The sequence below is a fragment of the Podarcis bocagei genome, assembly GCF_964188305.1.
Source record: "Podarcis bocagei genome assembly, chromosome: 17".
Lineage (NCBI taxonomy): Eukaryota > Metazoa > Chordata > Lepidosauria > Squamata > Lacertidae > Podarcis > Podarcis bocagei.
The window spans coordinates 9,410,390-9,428,936 of record NC_138143.1 but is presented as its reverse complement, the minus strand read 5'-3'; the positions used below and the strand labels follow the sequence as shown (position 1 = coordinate 9,428,936).

Here is an 18,547-nt window from a genome sequence, read left to right as displayed (position 1 = left end):
TAAATGGCATTGACACCCTGGCTTCAATCCATTTTGGTTCTCCACACACTCAATACCCGCCTTTTCAATTATGGTGAATAGTAAGTTGTGGAATACGTGCCGTAGATGCTATTGTCAGTTGCTGAGGAACTGAGACCTGGAATCTGCATGTGTCATATTGACTCTGGTCAATTTGGTGAACAGAGAGAGAACAAGTGCGATAGAGACAGGTGGCTCTTGAATGACTGTAAAGAAAAATACTGGAGCCTAAAAAATTGCCCTGACTCTTCTTCTATAGAAACTGGGCCTTTGGGGGGGTACCACCCACTCTATCTGCCACTTTCAAATTCCCCGCCTCAACCTCACTTTCCCCCCAAATATGGAGATTACTCGCCTTCTTGGAATGGTCTTCTTTAGTCACACACTAGGTACTATACCTCAGCACTGGCCAACACACGAAACACCACGGAAAGCTCATTTGCACGGGAGAAGAGTGCCCACATCTCTCTCAGAACTGGTGTCAAAACAAAAGGGGCACCAGAAATGCTGCTTTCTATTCATCCCCTTCCAAAGTCTGAAGGTCTTACTGTCTCACTCAGAGCAAGACACCTCCAGAGGAAGGAGGGTGGGGTGAAATCACTCAAGGAACTATGAATGCATGTAGTTTCTATGTTTTTGTTGGGGCCTCTGCTTTGTGATCAATTAGGACATACCAGGAAGGGATGTCCAGAACATTAGCTGGGAGACACTGCTGTGCCTCTTCAAAAGAGAACACCAAAACACATAGTATGGGCTGAAGGCCTTGCTAGATTCCCGCAAAGATTCCGATTGGGCTCTAGTGGAAGGCAGAATTCACTTTTAAATGGCACAAGTATGAAACATTAAACGTGGAGTCCAATGGAAACGTATCTGGGAGCTAAAGGCATTCCTTTTTCTTGATCCAGAACTGAAATGGAGTCCATGTAAAACATAAAAAACAAAAAACCAGCTTGCCTCACACTTGAAGGCACGTATGAGCAATTTCCCTCTCACTGGTATGGCTAATGTGTTTGCCACTCACTGCCCTAAGCTATAGCAGGTTTTAAAATCTTTCCTAGGAAATAAAGCATTGTTAATCCCTTTCCAGATCCTCCGGCCAATGATCCACTGTCCAGCTGTGGGGTACACTCATTCCACATTCTTGCTTCTGCTTGCTCTTTTGGATAGGGTGGGATGTTCAAAAAATGCAATTACAAGAAATGCTCCACCTAAAAAACTAAGCTCGTCGTCTCCAGATACTGCCAGAATTCCTTTAAGTGCCAAGGAACTGCCAAGATGAGATCAGTCTCCTGTTTCCCTCATTATGTGTGGTAAAAAGATGTGATCTTCAACTTCAATATGAAAGCATTACAGCTGAAGGCTGGGCTGCCTATTAGGACCAGTGTAGTTCCTGGTGTTAAGCCTCAGCTACTTGCTAGTGGGCACAGCTCAAGCCAGGCTTGAAAAGAGGGGCTACAGAGAGATCCCAAACATGCTGCCTTTCCTATCAGAAGGCAGGAAGATGCTGCCCTGGAGAATCCAGCTCATGGGTAAGGAAGCAGGAGACAAGCATGCCCACGAAGGCGGCCCAGCTAGGAATAATATCTGCTTTTTAAAGGAAGCAGTTGAGTAAGTGCCACATGGTTCTGTCTGACAGAGACTTATCTGGTGAATGGCTTTGCCCTCACATTTCTTCTCAGGACCAGAAACCAAATGTGTGGACCATCCATATGAAGCATCATCACATACAATGGATTAATAAAGCTGGCAAGGATTACCTGCCAGTTTGTTTGCACTGCTTTAGCCAGCCAGTGCTTGCTATGTGACATCTTCTAGAAAAGATGTCGCCCTTAGAGACTAACTGGTTTACTCGATGAAAGCTCAGATATCCCTGGCATTCATAATGCAAAACATGGTAGTGTGTTTGCTGTTTAGAACTAATATGGCTACGCTTCTGCAATTTTTAAAATATAAAAATGAATTCAATGAATCTGTCAGGGGGAAAACTAAGGTGATATGCAATAAAGGAGAAGAACATATAACCTTGCTTGGCAGGTCACTCTGATATTTAGTGACTGACTTATTGGCAATGATCTTCATTATCTTTTGATAAAGCATCTAACTTTTGAAGTACTTAGGCCAGAAGCAAAAATAAAATAAAATATTTTCCTCCCTGCTACCTTCAAACATGGTGTAACACAGAAAAAGTGGTCTTACCTTTTTTTGTTTCTACTTGTTTGATAGGTAGCAGTCCAGAGACAGGGCACGCTCTCTGACCAGCCAATATGGAGCAGATGCTGAAGCAAAAAGTCTCTGGGAAGGACTTAGAGAGCACCCACCTCTTCCTCTGTACAACCATCCACTCCTAGCCTAAGACCTCACACTCCACAACTCAAACAACAAGCACACTATACAACCAACAGACTACCACTGAAACATGCAGATTATGGATTACTGTCCAATAAACAATCAGACAGAAAATTTTCAGCTAAGACAACATTTTCTATTTTATTTGTTGCTGGGCAGTGGTTCTGCTCACTGGAGGTAGGTGAGAGCATCAGAACCCTGAGGTTCATGCACTGTTTTTTCTAATTATTACATTTATAAACAAGGTTTGGATACCCCTTGGTAGAAAGATAGGCTTAGAAATGTCTCTCTTCATACTGATAGATCTTATCAAAATGAGTACAGCACTCAGAAATAAATATCTTGCTCCACCAGGTTGCTCTGGGTCTGCACAAGCAGAACACAAACCAGTTATAGGCAATAGCTTTGCTTCAGTGCCCACCAAATATTGATCTGATCATATAGACAAGTTTAAAGTGATTTCTTTTTCTTTAAAAGCAGCAATATCCACAGCAAAGTGCTCCACGTTTGGTTGTAAAAAGCAGCTTGACCCTGTAAGAATTGCTGAAGCAAAGGTTTTGCAGACTGAAGAACCCAAGTTTGACTATTAGATGTCCACTTGATTCACAGAAAACTGCAGGATGCATTTCAACTTTTAGCTTCAACAGCAGATATTTTACAGCACACAGCCCTTCAAACTCAATGTATGCAGTGTATATTGTAAAAGGGCCATGCACAGCTTTTTCACCTGCGAAGGTTTAAATGCTGGAGCTCCCAATATGAAATACAGGCAGCTCCCATTTTGCATGCATTCAAGGCATGCGCGACCAATGACACGTGCCATTTTCGGCCCCGGAAGGGGGTGGGGATGAAAGAGGGTGGGCTTATGCTTACCCACCAAGGCGTATGATGACTCGGAACAGAGTAAAGTCCAACAAAGTAAAGCCCAAATCCAAAGCATCAAGGTGCTGATCATGTTCTCAGCAAGGTTTCAAACGCACTTCTAACCCAGTAAGGAATACTCTACTTGGTGACAAAGGCCCATGCTGGTCTCAAGCTAGAAAGCGCCTGAACAATCTCTGGGTTGAAGTAGAAGTGTTGCCTGCATGAATCCTGATACATGATGCCTGCTTTTCCTCTGGTACTGTTGGAACACCAACAGTCATCATGCCAGTGACTCTTCCGCAAAATAAACTTCTCAAAATCTGGTTTGCTGCGATGTGGTCTGTGAAAAAAGCCTGCAATGAGGCACAGTCTTTTAAGCAGATCTCCTCTAATGGCATGGCCATTACCATCAGAGAAGCTGGAGAGCTGGAATGGCATTTTCTCAATTTGAGTTTCGGCCTCCTGCCCTTGGAAATTAATATGATGCATCTAGAGACACTGCTGAACACCAGCTACTCCCTAGTGTCTCCAGGAGATGCTTTTCATAGAATCATAGAGTTGGAAGAGACCGCAAGAGCCATCGAGTCCAACCCCCTGCCAAGCTTGTGGTCCACTGGTGATCTTGAAATGGACTGAATCTGACGCATGCAAGGCATGCATGCCACCTCAACATTTCAGTCCCTCTCCCAAAGAATTTGTTCCAGGGAAGACAGGCAGGTGCCCATGAGACTGTGCAACTAACTTGCATAATGGGCAGCCTCACTTCCACACTACTGGCAGTTACCAGAAGGAGTTGTTTAGTACTGTTACATACACTGGTCTATGTAGCTCAAAGGCACCTGCAGACCAGCACCAAAGTTCCCAATGGCAAGGCACTGGTACAGGTTTTTATAGCATTGCTCCTCTCCAAAGGGATAGATGAAACAGCACAAAGATGTAGACACATGTCAAGGTCTGCAGAGACCAGCTAGTGGACGCAACAGCATCTTGAGCCACCTTCCTTAGCAAAACCGTTTCCCCTTAACAGTTCCAGGATGTTCTTTGCACTTTTCCATAAACAGAAAAAGAAGGAATAAGTTCTCTCAAAAAAAGTCAGCACTTGCAACAATAGCATGTATGAGGTACAAGAATATTTGCAAGAGAAGTTGCAGCTTTTTAATTTTTCTGACAACTCCTCCTTCAGGGCCTTAAGGCAGGCTAGAATGCCTCTAAGAGGGGATAAGTTGTGGCAGAGACCACCTTAATAACTTCAGTCATGTGCTCTATGGATCTTCTTAAGGCCAGGCTCACTTTCTGTGCACTTGGTCCATGGGCCTGGGTGTTCCCTTCAGGTAGCAAGCAGAAGTCTGTGGTAAGAAATGTCAAAGTTTCAAGTATTTTAAGCAACAAGAACAACCAAGACTCTGAGTGCAGTAGACAGATCTTTGTCTAGTGTTTAGTCTGCACAAGACACCTTGTTTTAGTTCACTCTACGAAGCTGTAAGAAATGCCTTGAAACGGGGGTTCACCATGTTAGTCACATGTCGTGTTAGTCACATGTCTGTTTGCCTTGGACAAACAGGACAGCATAACTTGTGGGAGGAGGCCTCACTATTCAGCTGGAGAACCTGGCTTCGCCACCATGCCCTTAAGGGAGCAGGTTGGAAGGAGGAACTCATAACTGAATTTCATAGCAAGATTCTCTGGTTCCTGGCTTGCACACTGAATTTCTCACCCTTTGGGAAGGCTGAACAAAGCAGAGCAACTCTTCCTCCTTTGCTGATTAACTCTTGGGCTTGAATCCTTCAACTCATAAGAGCCTAACTCAGCACCTGGGATGTTCCACAAAGAAAAACCAGCTTAGCTTGATCGGCAGCAGAACAAAGTTAACCAAACCTGCACTTTCTTTCTCTTGCACCAGCTTGGAGGAGGAACAGTGCTTCGGGATGGCTACTGCAGCTTAGGACCAGCTTCCTATTCCCTCCCCGTGCTGCCCCAAAGTCTGCCTCTTGCAGGCCAAAGAGCCCCCAGTCTCTGGATCACTGCCTAGCAACAAGTAGGATGAAATATTTGCTGGGCCAGACAGGCAAGAAGAGCATACACTCAGCTGCATAGCAAGCAGGCTTACTGCATCTGAAATGTTTGCAATCTGTCAAGGAGATCAGTTGAATTTAAATTTGGCAACATGGTTTCCACACAGCTGAGTTCCTAATACCCAACAGAAGTTTTGCATGGTGAAGTTGATGTGTATTTCAAGAAAGCTCCTAGACTTTATAAATGCCAACATTTAGGTTATCAATTTAACAACATCACAGTATTTCTGATAATCATGTAGAAAAAGTATTGTTGCCAGACTCGGTGCTTGCTAGCACAAGCTTAGCTGACCATCAAAACTTCTGAGACTGGGTATTTTCCTCAACTTTCTGACACACAGACACGACAACACAGACACAAGTAGAAATAAAAATTTAGAAAATCATTGGAGAACGATGCTGTACCATGTATACCTTGAGCCACTGCTTCTCAGTCAGCGAGTCACTATAGTCCACCTCCTTACGGTGACGAGAACCTCGCCCAAACATCTTTTCTTCCTCTTCCTCGCAGGTTAGCCTCTCTACTTCAGCATCATCTTTAATGATCCAAGAGGGCAATTCATCCTCTTCCATTAGACGTGGCTTTCTCTTTGGATTGCGGGCTTCTTCTCGCCTGCGATCCAAGTCCATGCGCTGTAAGGAAAATAGCCTGAGGTGAAGGCTCCAAAGAGTATGTTGGCTGTACTAGTTATATATTATAAGGCCATACTGGTTATATATTCTATTTGGACCCAGGGCAGCTGCTCTCAGAGACCCATCAAGCAGAAGAAGGTCATCAACGGGAAACTAAGTCTGTGTTAGCAACATACTGGGCAGACTAGGGGTTATACAGAAAACAAAGGATAAAAATTACACTAATTCATGCCATAATCATAGTTGTTTCTGCTAAGAGATAGTGGGGAAAAACCAGCAGGCATCATATCCCTAGAGTAGGGTGAGAGTTGCCATCAAAAGAAGACAGAGCCTAACGACGTTAGTTTATTTAAAATATTTATATATTGCCTCTCTCATTAAAATAAAACCCAGGAATGCCCTGTCCATAAGACAATGTCCAAATGTTGTAGGATTCCCAAGCTTATTGGGCTGATGGGAGCTGGAGTGCGACCATACCTGGAGCGCCACAGGTTAGTCACCCTTTGCCTAGTGGATGAAGGTTGGGCTGCAATATGCTTGACATAAATCTCATTAATTTTATAATTGGGCTTATTTTCAATTTAACAGGCTTTGGAGGTCAGCATGGATGCGTGATAGCCTGCTGAAAGGTGAGGAAGCCATGTCAAGTATGCTCCAAAAGGGGTTTATACCTGAAATGTGTATGTTTCTATGGAAAAGCATGGATCGAGTTCTACCTGTTAGAACTCTTGTCCCTAGACACCATATCAGAGCAGAAGCAAACAATGCAATCATTTACTTTGAAAGAAGCCAGATTCAGCTTCCACTTCCCTCCTCTCTGTTGAAAATCCAGAACTTCACCTGTCACCTTCTCACCTCCTCTAGGAACCTGTAGCTAGTGTAAACATAGGTGTTCACAGGCTGAAGGGTAGGAGGAGTCTCCTCCCCACCCCCTTCTGCCTTTTTCTCAAGGCCCTAAAGTGAGGGGCTCATGATTATTGGAGGAAACAGGAGGACAGCAGCATCCCAAGGGCATAGGATCCAACCCAATAGCTGCAGTATGTCACCTGCCCTGAGCCTTAGAACTGGGTAACAGCTTATTCACAAAGAATAAGATGGCACTCCCTGCTATCTATTCATTCTCTCCACTACTGCTGCCATAATGTGAGACTCAGACTAATTGCCACCCTAGTCAACCAGAACACAAGTACTTCCTCAAGTTTATGTTTTTTTGTAAAAGAACCCATGGTGCTTGTCCTGCTTTCACTGCCACTGGGATTTTTTTAAAGCAAGTATAATCAGTTAATTGAATGAACTCAAAGGGTTTGCAAGGGCAGAATTTGCAGAAACCTTGTATTTTCTCTCCCCCCCAAAACCCCCCCCCTTCTCTTTATTGGAAGGATTTCTAAACCCAGAATCATGCTTTTACTTAACACTACTTAACACCCCTCTAGTATACCTTAATACTAGACTGAATTCAGGAAGATAAGGCTGACCTGTTTGAAATGCAAGAAGCAAGGCAGTCACTCTCACCATAAAAAGGTCAAACTCCTCCTCATGCCGGGCAATCATCTGGTTAACTGTCTCATCATCAGGAACTTCATCTTCCTCCTGAAAGATTTCAAAAGAGCCCCGTTTAACTCGTATGGAGGTGCACCATCTGGCAACTCACTGCTCAAAACTGTACATTGAATGTGTTTTTACTATTTCACATTTGATTTGGCTACTCATGTAAAAACGAGCTGGGTAGTCTCAGTGGACAGGGAAGTTTGCCACCCGAGTTGGCAACTTTGCTGACAGTCTTAAAACACAGTGAGGCGAAGGACTGGACAGGCGCGGCGACTGAATGACCCCTCTCACCTTTAAAGGTGGTTCCTCCAAGTCGGAGTTGAGGCACAGGGTTGAGGCAGTGTGGGGAAAGCTTGCGCTGCCACTGCCGCTGCCCGTGCTGTATCTGGTCTGTGGATAGATAGAGGACTTCAGTCTCCAGGGCTGTCAAGCCAGCCCCTTTCACTAACACTCAAATTCACTTTCTAGCATGACAAGGGTTCATGCCATTTCCTTCCAGCCCACAGTCCCTTGCGTCAGCGTCATACAAAGCACAAAGCTAGGCAATGCATTCACCACTCATACGCTGGAGGAGGAGAAAGCAAAAAAACCCACCCCACTGCTCCCTTACCTCATCCTGCTCCTCATGCTCCAAGATAGCCTGGAGAAAAGCTCTCCTTTCATGGCTGGAAGATTTCTGGTCAAACATGCCAGCCTGGATAACCTTTTGATCTACATTCAGCTTGTACTTGGCTGCAGCAAGGATCTTCTCTTCCACGCTGTTCACGGTGCAAAGGCGCAGCACACGGACTTCATTCTGCTGCCCGATGCGATGTGCTCGGTCCTGGGCCTGCAGGTCCTAAGAAAGGGAGCAAAGAAGAAAGCTCTCACTGTTCAGAGAGTAGTTAAAATTCAGCTATCACCTTCATGTGCTTTTATGCAGAGCACTTTAGAGAGATTCAACCCACAATACTCCAATGGATTAAGTTGCATCTACGTGAGAACAGTGTTGTTCAGAACCCACTTCTTAATTTACCACCATACATTTGCATAGTAGTAGTGAAGCTGCTGTGACTTACCTTAGGTCAGCCTGTGAACCAGTAGTGTGTCCTGACCGTTCCACTGAAGACCAGTGTTCTACTCTGTGGCCCATTCACCAGGGTTATCGGAATAGCTGATTTTATTCATATATTTGTGTGTGTGTATGTCTTGGAAACTCTGGCAAAGGGTAATATAGAAACCTTTTACATAAATCTTGGTTTACAAAGCCGTAACTTGGGACCTGAGTACCTGAAGGAGTGCCTTCCCCATAGCTTCTGACCCAAAACTAATGATTGGTGGGAGAGGTCCCATCAGCAGGGGTGGCAAGGTGATTTAGGACAGCGTGTTTTCAGCAAGTGCCCCGTTTAAGGAAGTCTGTTTCTGCTGAAATCAGGTAGTCTGCTAGATTTGCTACATTCAAGCAGAATGTTAAAACTTTTGTCTAGGACTTTGGGGCATAATTGTGAGGTCTCTGCGCTGAAGGTATTAGTATGCCATTTTAAATATATTTTAATTGATATTTTAAATGCTGAATGGTTTTATGTATTTTTCTGTATTACATTTAGTTAGCTGCCCTGGGCTTCCTGTAGGAATAATAATAATAATAAATTTTATTTATATCCCGCCCTCCCCAGCCGAAGCCGGCTCAGGGCGGCTAACAACAATCAAATAATCAAACAGTCAAATAGTCACACAATCTAAAAATATTTCATTATAAAAATTAATTAAAGCATGGGATACAAGAAACATTGTTAATCAGTTATGTGAGGAGCTTTCCAATGACATCCATGACATAGTGTGTTCAGTGTAGGCCAGATTGCTTTAGGAGGTGATAGGAAGATTTCTATCCCAAGATTCCCATCATGTTTGGCACAAAGCACCCCCCCATATTCAAAGGAGCCTCAGTTTTTACTATAGAGAAGCACTAACATTCAAGATTCTGTTGAAAATCCAGAACTTCTGTAATCAAATAGATGTGCATTTACTGTTGACCAAAGTACAGCAAGACACAGAAAAGCCCTGCTTCTTTTGTATCAACTCAACAGATAAAACAGGCATACTACAAATTTATCATTACCAGCCTCACCCCACTCCCATACTAGTATTCAATTTCAAAAAAACTTCATTTCTGAAGCCCACAAATGCATTTTATTATTACCTGGTGGGGATTCCAATCACTGTCAAAAATGATCACAGTGTCAGCAGACTGTAGGTTTAGCCCCAGGCCTCCAGCTCGGGTACTCAGCAAAAAAATAAAATATTCAGAGCCCGGCTCATTGAACGTTTTCAGCAGCATGCCACGGTCTTCCGCTTTAGTGGTTCCTTTAAAAGTAGAGAGACAAGAGTGGTTTTCCCCCCCACTGCTACAAATTTTTGGTTTGAGTAGAAAGCCTGTCATCTTTAAGAACCCCAGAAATCTGGGTAAGCATAGCACTGGTCCACAGAGGGGAAGTATTTTTTATACTGGGAACCAACCAAGTTGAGATATACACCCACATTCCAAAATGTCTGGAGAGCTTGCATATCAATTTAACTATTTAAGTTCCTAATGGTATTACGAAAGACAACTTACAATCAGAGAACAATCAGGTGGTTTGGATTAGCAGATACTGTCTTGGGGTGGGGTGGAGAGGGGGAAGGGGAAAAGAGAGGACAGGGAAGTTGGTACTGGTGCTTTCTCCCAATCCTGCCTCTTCCTACTTCTGTACTCCAAACTGGGGATAAGAGGGGAATAAGATAGAAATGAATACTCAGCTGCACACCAGTACCTGCAGTAAAAAGGCACCATCCTGCTTTTGTCCACTATCATTCACCAAGGAAACCATTGAGGCAGGCTATGTTCATTAAGGCCAATTTATAAAAGAGTTGCGGCTGCTGTTTCTACATGGTTGGGACCCCCAGACTCAACTAGCAATATTTACTGACCTACAATCACACAGTGCAGGTGGATCATGTAGTGAGTTCCTAGGTCAGCATTGCTGGTGACATGGGAGGTAGGGGACATGATCTGCCAGGCCTCTGTAGTTGCTGAAGTAGCAACCATGCAGGGCCTACGCTGATGACATAAACAGGCTTCTGTTTTGCCCAGTGTAGGCCATCAACTCTGGCTACACTTGGCCTTCTCTGTTACTAGCACAATACAAGCAGACCCCATTTTTGACCAGTGTTGGGGGTCACATGTGCAGCACATGATGCTATTGGACAGTCCCCTGTCAGAATGTAAATACAGTGGTACCTCGGGTTAAGAACTTAATTCGTTCCGGAGGTTCATTCTTAACCTGAAACTGTTCTTAACCTGAAGCACCACTTTAGCTAATGGGGTCTCCCACTGCCACCGCGCTGCTGCTGCACGATTTCTGTTTTCATCCTGAAGCAAAGTTCTTAACCTGAGGTACTATTTCTGGGTTAGCGGAGTCTGTAACCTGAAGCGTCTGTAACCCGAGGTACCACTGTACTTCAAACTTTATGGCATTCACTTGGGAACACACCATAAAGGCCTCATTCCCATGCAAAGTGAAGCATCACGTGTTGAGGGGGAATGAGTTCAAGACCTGCTCTTGATCTTACCTCACAAACCATCCTTAAAATGGGGAAAATGTGTGAACAGGGTCATTGCCACTAATTAAGGAACCAGTTGAAGGGGAAAAAAGAGGAAACATGAAAACTGAAATAATAAAAGACTGGCATAACCAAAGAGGAATAAATACAGAGGGAATGTGCTCAAATCCTCTTGTGATAGAGGGATATATCTGCCTGAATGTTTAAACGAATGGTATTTTGGGATCATTATTTAAAAAAGGACCCATCATTTCAAGAGAGAACCACCTGCAAGGGGCGTCGTTGGGAAAGACTATGACTTGCAGGATGGAGGGGAGGGAGAACCAGGGCAGGTCACTGTAAAGGAATCAGCCCACTTGACAGTGTCGGGTTGCCATTCTGAAATTTGAAAGAGAAATCAACTTGTGAATGTTTGTAGCAGAGAGGAAGAATTGGAAATGGTGCAGCCAGAACACTAAGCTTAGCATGAAGTGAGCCCAGTGGGGGAGGGAAGAGCTCAAATTCCTACGCGATGGCTCCACATGCTACACCATGGGCCATACAGGATCAAACTGAAGTTGGTGCGTTTCACTTTATTACAATGCTCCACACACACAGGCTGACTAAAGACATACAGAGACTACATGAAGAAAGGTAATTAATTGCGTGCCAAAACCAGGTCTTCCTACAACATTACAGGCCCTAACGCAAAACTCACCATCTAGCCTGAGGTATTTGAAGCCACGGTAAGCAAAATAATCTTCCATTATGGTCATGAGGGAGGTCATCTGACAAAAAAGCAGCACCTTGTGGTTGGTAGCTCGTAACTTGGGAAGAATCCGATCTAGGAGCTCAAACTTCCCTGAAGCGCGGTACAGGTCAAGCCTGGTTCAGAACATGAGGAGGAGAAACAAAGAAACTGTTTTCTTCTGGTATAGCGGCTTTTAACATTCTGCCTTTGGGGACCTGCTTTCACATCAATTTATCTGCCATGCAATGCTTGTGTGTTTGCGGTGGAAGTCTTGTATGTTCAGTGGATACTGGGAATTCTTCAGGAAGCACAGCAATTTTACACAAAGCCTGGCCCTACTGGATCTCCTTTTTAACTGTGTGAACTGACAGTGTGGCTCAATCCATCAATCAATCAATCAATCATTCATTCATTCATTAATTCACACTCTGTCTTTTCTCCTGAGGGACTCAAGGAGGCTTACAGATAAAAATAAGAACTGCTAAAAACACAGGGGGAGGGGACAATAATGAAAAAATCAAATAAACATCGATAGAATTAAAATTATGTACAAATATAAAATCTATTAAAACCGTGCCAATAATCACAACAAAAAACAACATGGCACCAGCCCTTTCACTAAGAGGGCTCTAGAACATAATTAATACTTCTATACAGCTTCAGGTTGCAGGGAAAGGCCGACATTAGTGTTTTTCAGGGGGAAATGTTAATCATAACTAGTCTTCTAGCTGTGGGGTCCCCAGGTGCTCTCAGGATACCTCAAGGTACAGCCAGGGGGGTAATACATGCTTGATACGTGACTGAGAGCAACCAACCTTGAAAGCCAAAGACAGAAGGATTCTGGAACATACCAGAACCACAAACCAACATGGAAGATGGAACTACAAGACAAGTGGGAAATTTACTTAACGGTTAAAAGGAGGAATGTGAACACTAGGAACAGAATTGTGAGGGCTTCTGTAAGCGGGCTAACAAAACACTTGGCAAGTGTTGGTGCCTAGTGATGAGAAGAGGCCTGGTCTTTCTCCTGGAGAAATAAAGGACTCACTCAATGAACAATAGAGGGTTTTGGGGTTCTGAGGGCACTTTGAGCCTAACCAAAATCCTTTTACTGAAGAGAAAGCAGTGAGTGATCCCACAATAACTCAGAAGCAACCTGTCAAATGTCTCTGGAAGCTCACAAGAAGGGCATAAAAATCTCCTCCTCTTTAGCATTTGGTTTCAGAGATTACCCAAGAAAAACATGCACTTCCTAAAATTCTTTGTGGTGGCCAACTTACCCTTGCACAATGCCTCCAGTGAAGCCCAAGTGCTCAGAAAAGGATTCCTACAACAAAACATAAGAAAGCCAGTCTAATCATGAACAGAACAGGCCGAACAATATTTCAGAGACGGTTTCCTCCAAGAGATAATGGTCCACATGCTTTAGTAACGTGCAAAGAGATAATAGTAAACAATAATTAACTTTTCAGCTATCATAATCATTATTATGACAATTTTAAAATCTAAGCACCCTACAAATAAATTGATGCTTCAGTTGGGTTTGAAATCTTTTTCAACGAGGCATAAATATCTACAGAAGAACAAGAGACAAACATCACTGGATTCCACATTTGTAAGCTTTCCATATAGATTCCAACATTAAGTCCAGGCTTTGCCAATCGGGTGCCCTCCATATCCTTTGAACTAGAACTACGATGGCTTTGCTGACTGCAGTCAATGGGAGTCAACAGTCCTAAACACATGAAGGGCACCAGGTTGGTAAAGGCTGATGTATATACAACCACATTAAGAGCCTACTGGACCAGGCCAATGGTCCATCCATTCCAGCATCCCGTTCTCACAGTGGCCAACCAGATGCCTGTGGGAAACCCGCAAGCAGGATCCAAGCACAAAAACACTCTGTCCCCCCTGTGGTTTCCAGCAGCTGGTAATCAGAAGCATTATTGCCAACAACTGTGGAGGCAGTGTAGCCATCATGGCCAGCTTTTGATAACCCTCTCCCTCCATGAATAAGAACTTAAAAAGAGCCTAAACAGTTAACTTTTGGATCTTCAAATTGTGGGGTAAACCGGGGTAGTGGGTACATGAGTGTGGAGAAGGAGAAGGAGCTGCATTCTTACTGAAACTATATTTAATATTCTCACAGGAAGTCACAGCAGCAAGAAACATGCAACCGCATGTCAGATTCTCCATGTAGCTGCACAGCAAAGACCCAGCATTGAGGAGGTTCCAGAAGGTAGAATAAGTTGGGGGAGCGGGACAGAACTGAATAGAAATGGTGGGTCAATCTAATGTTTATGAGACTTCCCATGTCCAGACTACTTTGTAGGACAGGAAGGAGAACCTGTGGTCTTCTAGATGATGTTTGACTACAGCCAACATCCCAAACCATTGGCCATTTTGGGTGGGGCTGATGGGAGTTGTAGTTCAACACCATGGGGGGGGGGGCTGCAGTTCCTCATTTCTGCTAAAGAACAAGTATTCCAGCAATACTTTTGGCCCTTCATTGCTAGTTGCCCTCATTGAGCAGGCTGAAAATGTCAACACCAAAAACACTTCTTTACCTCTATGTGCTGAAACATGTAGGGATGGTTGCAAATCTTCCTCAGCTGCATAATAGTGTTCATGAGCGTTTTTGTACCACCTTTGCCCTGGAAAAATAAGACAGCACTACTCAAACATTTCTCCTTAAGTGAACTACAATTATTGATACCAATGTGTACAAAACCTTTTTTTTGGGGGGGGGGTGTTAAACTATTTATGGCATATTTCATCACTGTGATTCCTAATAAATCTATCATTTTCTATCTAGGGATTAAACAATAGAACAAATGTTGGACAGTACATGAACCATGGCAGAGACCTTCTTTTGCCTTATTTCATGAAGTGTGTGCTTTGTTTTGGCTTTTTTGCTTGAGAAGTGCAACCAGATAAGCTAAGTACATAATTTCATGAAGGTGCACCTCTTCACAAAAATTATTCAAGCAACCATGTTGCAGCATCACATTTTAAAAAATGAGCACCACTGCAGAAAAGCTTCTCACCTTGATATTGCTACAAATTTTGGAACTAGTAAGAAATTTTAAAATCACGTTTCAAAACAGTGTTATGGTCAGATACTATTATTGTTTGTTCAATGGCTTGTGTAAAGAGAGCTGATGTTTCTTCATCATGAATGTGAAGGCCCTCAAGAGCCCAAACCCAAATTCTTTAGTAAAATGGTTGCTTTCCCCTCTGAAAAAAACATTGTCTATCATAACAACAATCCTTGCATGAAAAGAATAAAACACTAATTGACTAGACCTGGCAATAGGATGCCCGTCCTTACTGCACATTAGAGAAAAAGGTTGAGAAAAGAGAGAAAAAGTCCAAACCTTTTTGTCCTTCTCTGATCCATCCGTAAGCAGCACTCCCTTGGCTTGCATGTGTCTATAAAGTACCCTTTGTAATGCAGACATATCACACTTAATCACATATTCTACCTGTTGTGAACAGAGAGAAGAGATATTAATTCATGAAACTGCGTTCACAAAGCATGGATTCAAATAACCTGGCACTTCCTGAGTTTGGGAGATTTCACTGCTTTCACAGTCTTCCGACTTGTAGAAATCTTTGAGTAGCAGTATTTGGGGGGCAGTTGGGGAGAAGGTTCTAAGTTCAATCAATCCCTGGTACCTTTAGGTAGGGCTGGAAAAGTCGCTCTGTCTGAAACCTTGGAGAGCCTGTGCTAGTCAGTGTATACAGTATTGAGATAGATGGACCAATGGTCTCTGACTTGGTATAAGGCTTTCCAAAGAGTCCCCACAAATGGTTCCTCGTCATCCTGGAAAAAAGTAACAGGAGGGATACCACAGGGTTCTGTCCTTGGATGAGGAATAGAGGGGATGCTAATCAAATCTGCAGACGACAACAAACTGGGAGGGGTATCTCATATTTAAGAAAAAAGAATCAGGATGCAAGATGGCCTTCACAGATGGGAAAACTGGGCCCAACCCAACAAAATGCTTTTTAACAGGGACAAATGAAAGGTTCTGCACTTAGACAGGAATAACCAGGTGCACAAATTTAGGATGGGGGACACTTGAGGCAGGGGGTGGGGTGGAAAGGTTTGGAGCAGGCCCAGCTTGTTTCCTGAGCTCCTCATTGCTACTGGTGGGGGTGGGAGGGGAACAAAGCAGAGAAAGGTTTTTCCCTTCATTCCTGCCCCATTTTAAAATGCACTTTCTTCCCTCTAATTGGTCAGCAGCATTAGACTGGGAAACAAAGGGAAATAAGCAGCTTTCTTCTCTCCTGGCTAGTAAAAAGAGAAAAGGAAGCTTGAATTTCAAAATGCATTTTCTCTCTCCCTCCTTCCCCCCACCGCTTCACACAGCAGCAGCAGTGAGGGACAGGGACGAAAGGGATGGGGGTTTGGCGACATGTAAAGGGAAGCTGTGAGGGGAAGCTGTGAGGTTTTGGCAAGCTGTGAGGGGAAGTTGTTTTTTGGGATGAGCTGCAAGAGGAAGGATTTTGGGAGGCACGTTGTACAGCAAAGTGGGGCTTCATGAAGCACGAGAGTTTGAGGGTATAAAGGGAGGGGATTTTGAGGGGTTAAAGAGTAAAGGAATGATTTAAGGGAGGTGGAACAGGCATAAAGGGAGGGTGGGGTTTGCCTGGGTGCAAAGGGAGGGAGTTGTCGAGCAATGTAAGTAGGGGTACAACCCCTAGTATATAAAAAAATATTATTTTTAAAAATACATTAATATTAATATATTTCTGGAGCACCCTTTCACAGAAAAGAGCTAGTAAGAGAGCTGCTGGGCAAATCCTAGGACATAGCAGACAACCAAACAGAGCTGGGGCAGATTTGAGTACCACCATTTCCCCTTCAGAATAGTGTTTATAGTCAGATTAATTTCTTAACAGGTTGTGTTAAGGCATGCATCTGTTTGCATGCAGCTGTATCCACCAGAGTTTGCAGACTCAGTTTTCAGGTAGTGCAATTGTGGTGGCTGAATAGTTGGTTTTGTAATCTCTGTGGTCATACCCACCAAGTATGTCCAAAGATTCTATGAGACCAAACAAACAAAATGTAAGTTCTCCATGGCCATGTCTGTTTTATAAGGAAGGCTTGTGTTGCAGAAAGGTGAGAAAGAGCCAAGTCCTATACAATACCAACATGGAAATATGAAAACCTTTGAGCTGGAAACACTGTGGTGGTGGTAAATCTCTCTTAATTGTTTAGCAAGAATTACAGAAGTTATGAAAGGGCCCCAAGCTTCCTGAATGACGACTCCTCCCATTGCATTGGAAGCTGATATTCATGTAGCTAGCAGATCTGTCAGAAGAGAGCTCTCCTGGAGGGGAAAATTTGGCATTGCATGCAGATGTGAGGATCTCATCTGCATGAAAGAATCTCATCTACCCTACACACAATATAGGGATCTGTGATAACACTGACAATGGTGGTAAGTTACAGTGATGCTGAGATGAAGGCAGTTATGTCAACTTCTGCCAAACATTTGTTTGGGATTCCTCTATGGATAAATTTGCCTTAAGTCATCAACTTTAGGATGGTTGTTGTTGTTGTTGTTTGTAAAACTCATTACAGCAGATCTTTCTGATATCTAATAGTCAACTGGACCTCATGGGATCTCTCCTGGGCCAGATGCCCAGGAAGCAGCTGTTAGCAAAAGTATAAGGAAAGACTGAATCAAAAAGGCTCAGGACATGCCCCGTTTGTGATCTCATTCTGAAAGGGAAGAGGTAGTAGTCAGTACAGCTCCCTGGAGTAGGATCCAACCATGCCCTGGGAGAGATCAAATACCATAACTGAATCAGAAAGCTCTTATTCTATCAGCCTCTGAGTTCTACACCCCTGATCTAGGATGCAGATCACAGAATACGCCAACCAAGTAAATTCTATGGCCTTTAAAATGGGTTTGTGGGAAGGGGGTTATTGGTTTTGTTTTAGGATGCAGTTTGCTTTCATTTTGTATTTTTATGTTTTGAACTGCCCTGTGATCTTTGGATGCGGTATGTGTGTGCACTGAAAGTGAAGGACAAAATACTGCCAGAACTGTTCGTTCCACACTCATTTTTTGTCACCTTTCTTTTCAATTAATCTTGTGTCAAGCCCTACAGAATGAAGACAGCTGCACCAAAAGGAGGGCTTCATTTCCTCCCACAAACTATGCAGTGCTCAGATTTTTCTCTGCAACCACAAGAGCTAGAAACAGAATACAAGACAGAAATATTCCCACGAAGTTAAATATTACAACCGATTCCAGGCTCTGTGTTGGGGATGGAGCATCACAATCCTAAATTCTAGACAATAGTCAGCAAAAAAGCTGCAACAAGTCAAAAGCACACAGAAGAGCATCTTAAGCCTGAAGTAATGAAAGATGTCTTTAGTAGCAGTACCCCAGCCTTCTTTGAAATTACATGAATGGTCCATTGATACATACCAAGCTTTATTCTGAGACAAGCCATTTATTTGTCTAGTCTTGTACTGTACATTCTGCTGATGGCTCTCCAAGTTTCCAGCTCTAGGTCTTCGCCATCTCAGCTACCAAAGAACCATTTTCGTTTGGTACTAAACTGCCACTCTACAACTCAACCATCACGCCTCCCATGTCCCAAGCCTCTCTACAGACTTTCCTTGATAAAACAGAATCTCCAACAGCCCCTTCAAAACAAGTGAACTAGGAATGATGCCACGCAGAAGAACTTGCATATGGACAACATGATATGAAAGATTCTACTAAGAGCTGGA

At 43.5% G+C, this 18,547-nt stretch overlaps 1 protein-coding gene and 1 long non-coding RNA gene across 12 annotated transcripts in view; one reads left to right on the top strand and one right to left on the bottom strand.

The window, feature by feature from the left end:
* Positions 1–18,547, bottom strand: part of SMARCA4 (SWI/SNF related BAF chromatin remodeling complex subunit ATPase 4) — a 68,197-nt gene that overhangs the window by 6,541 nt on the left and 43,109 nt on the right. For 5 of the 11 annotated variants that reach the window (XM_081177255.1, XM_081177252.1, XM_081177256.1 and 2 more), the window contains exons 22-30: positions 15,168–15,275; positions 14,358–14,444; positions 13,071–13,117; positions 11,758–11,924; positions 9,661–9,824; positions 8,092–8,319; positions 7,773–7,871; positions 7,446–7,523; positions 5,706–5,933 (exon numbers count right to left, since the gene is read on the bottom strand). In XM_081177255.1, coding sequence (XP_081033381.1) covers positions 5,706–5,933; positions 7,446–7,523; positions 7,773–7,871; positions 8,092–8,319; positions 9,661–9,824; positions 11,758–11,924; positions 13,071–13,117; positions 14,358–14,444; positions 15,168–15,275 — 1,206 coding nt within the window. The remainder of the gene's footprint in view (positions 1–5,705; positions 5,934–7,445; positions 7,524–7,772; positions 7,872–8,091; positions 8,320–9,660; positions 9,825–11,757; positions 11,925–13,070; positions 13,118–14,357; positions 14,445–15,167; positions 15,276–18,547) is intronic. The other 6 variants (XM_081177257.1, XM_081177254.1, XM_081177258.1 and 3 more) reach the window with 3 other exon arrangements.
* LOC308577237 lies at positions 5,940–18,107 on the top strand. Its single transcript, XR_014003533.1, has 2 exons — positions 5,940–6,562; positions 17,909–18,107. It is a non-coding gene; the product is annotated as an uncharacterized lncRNA (long non-coding RNA).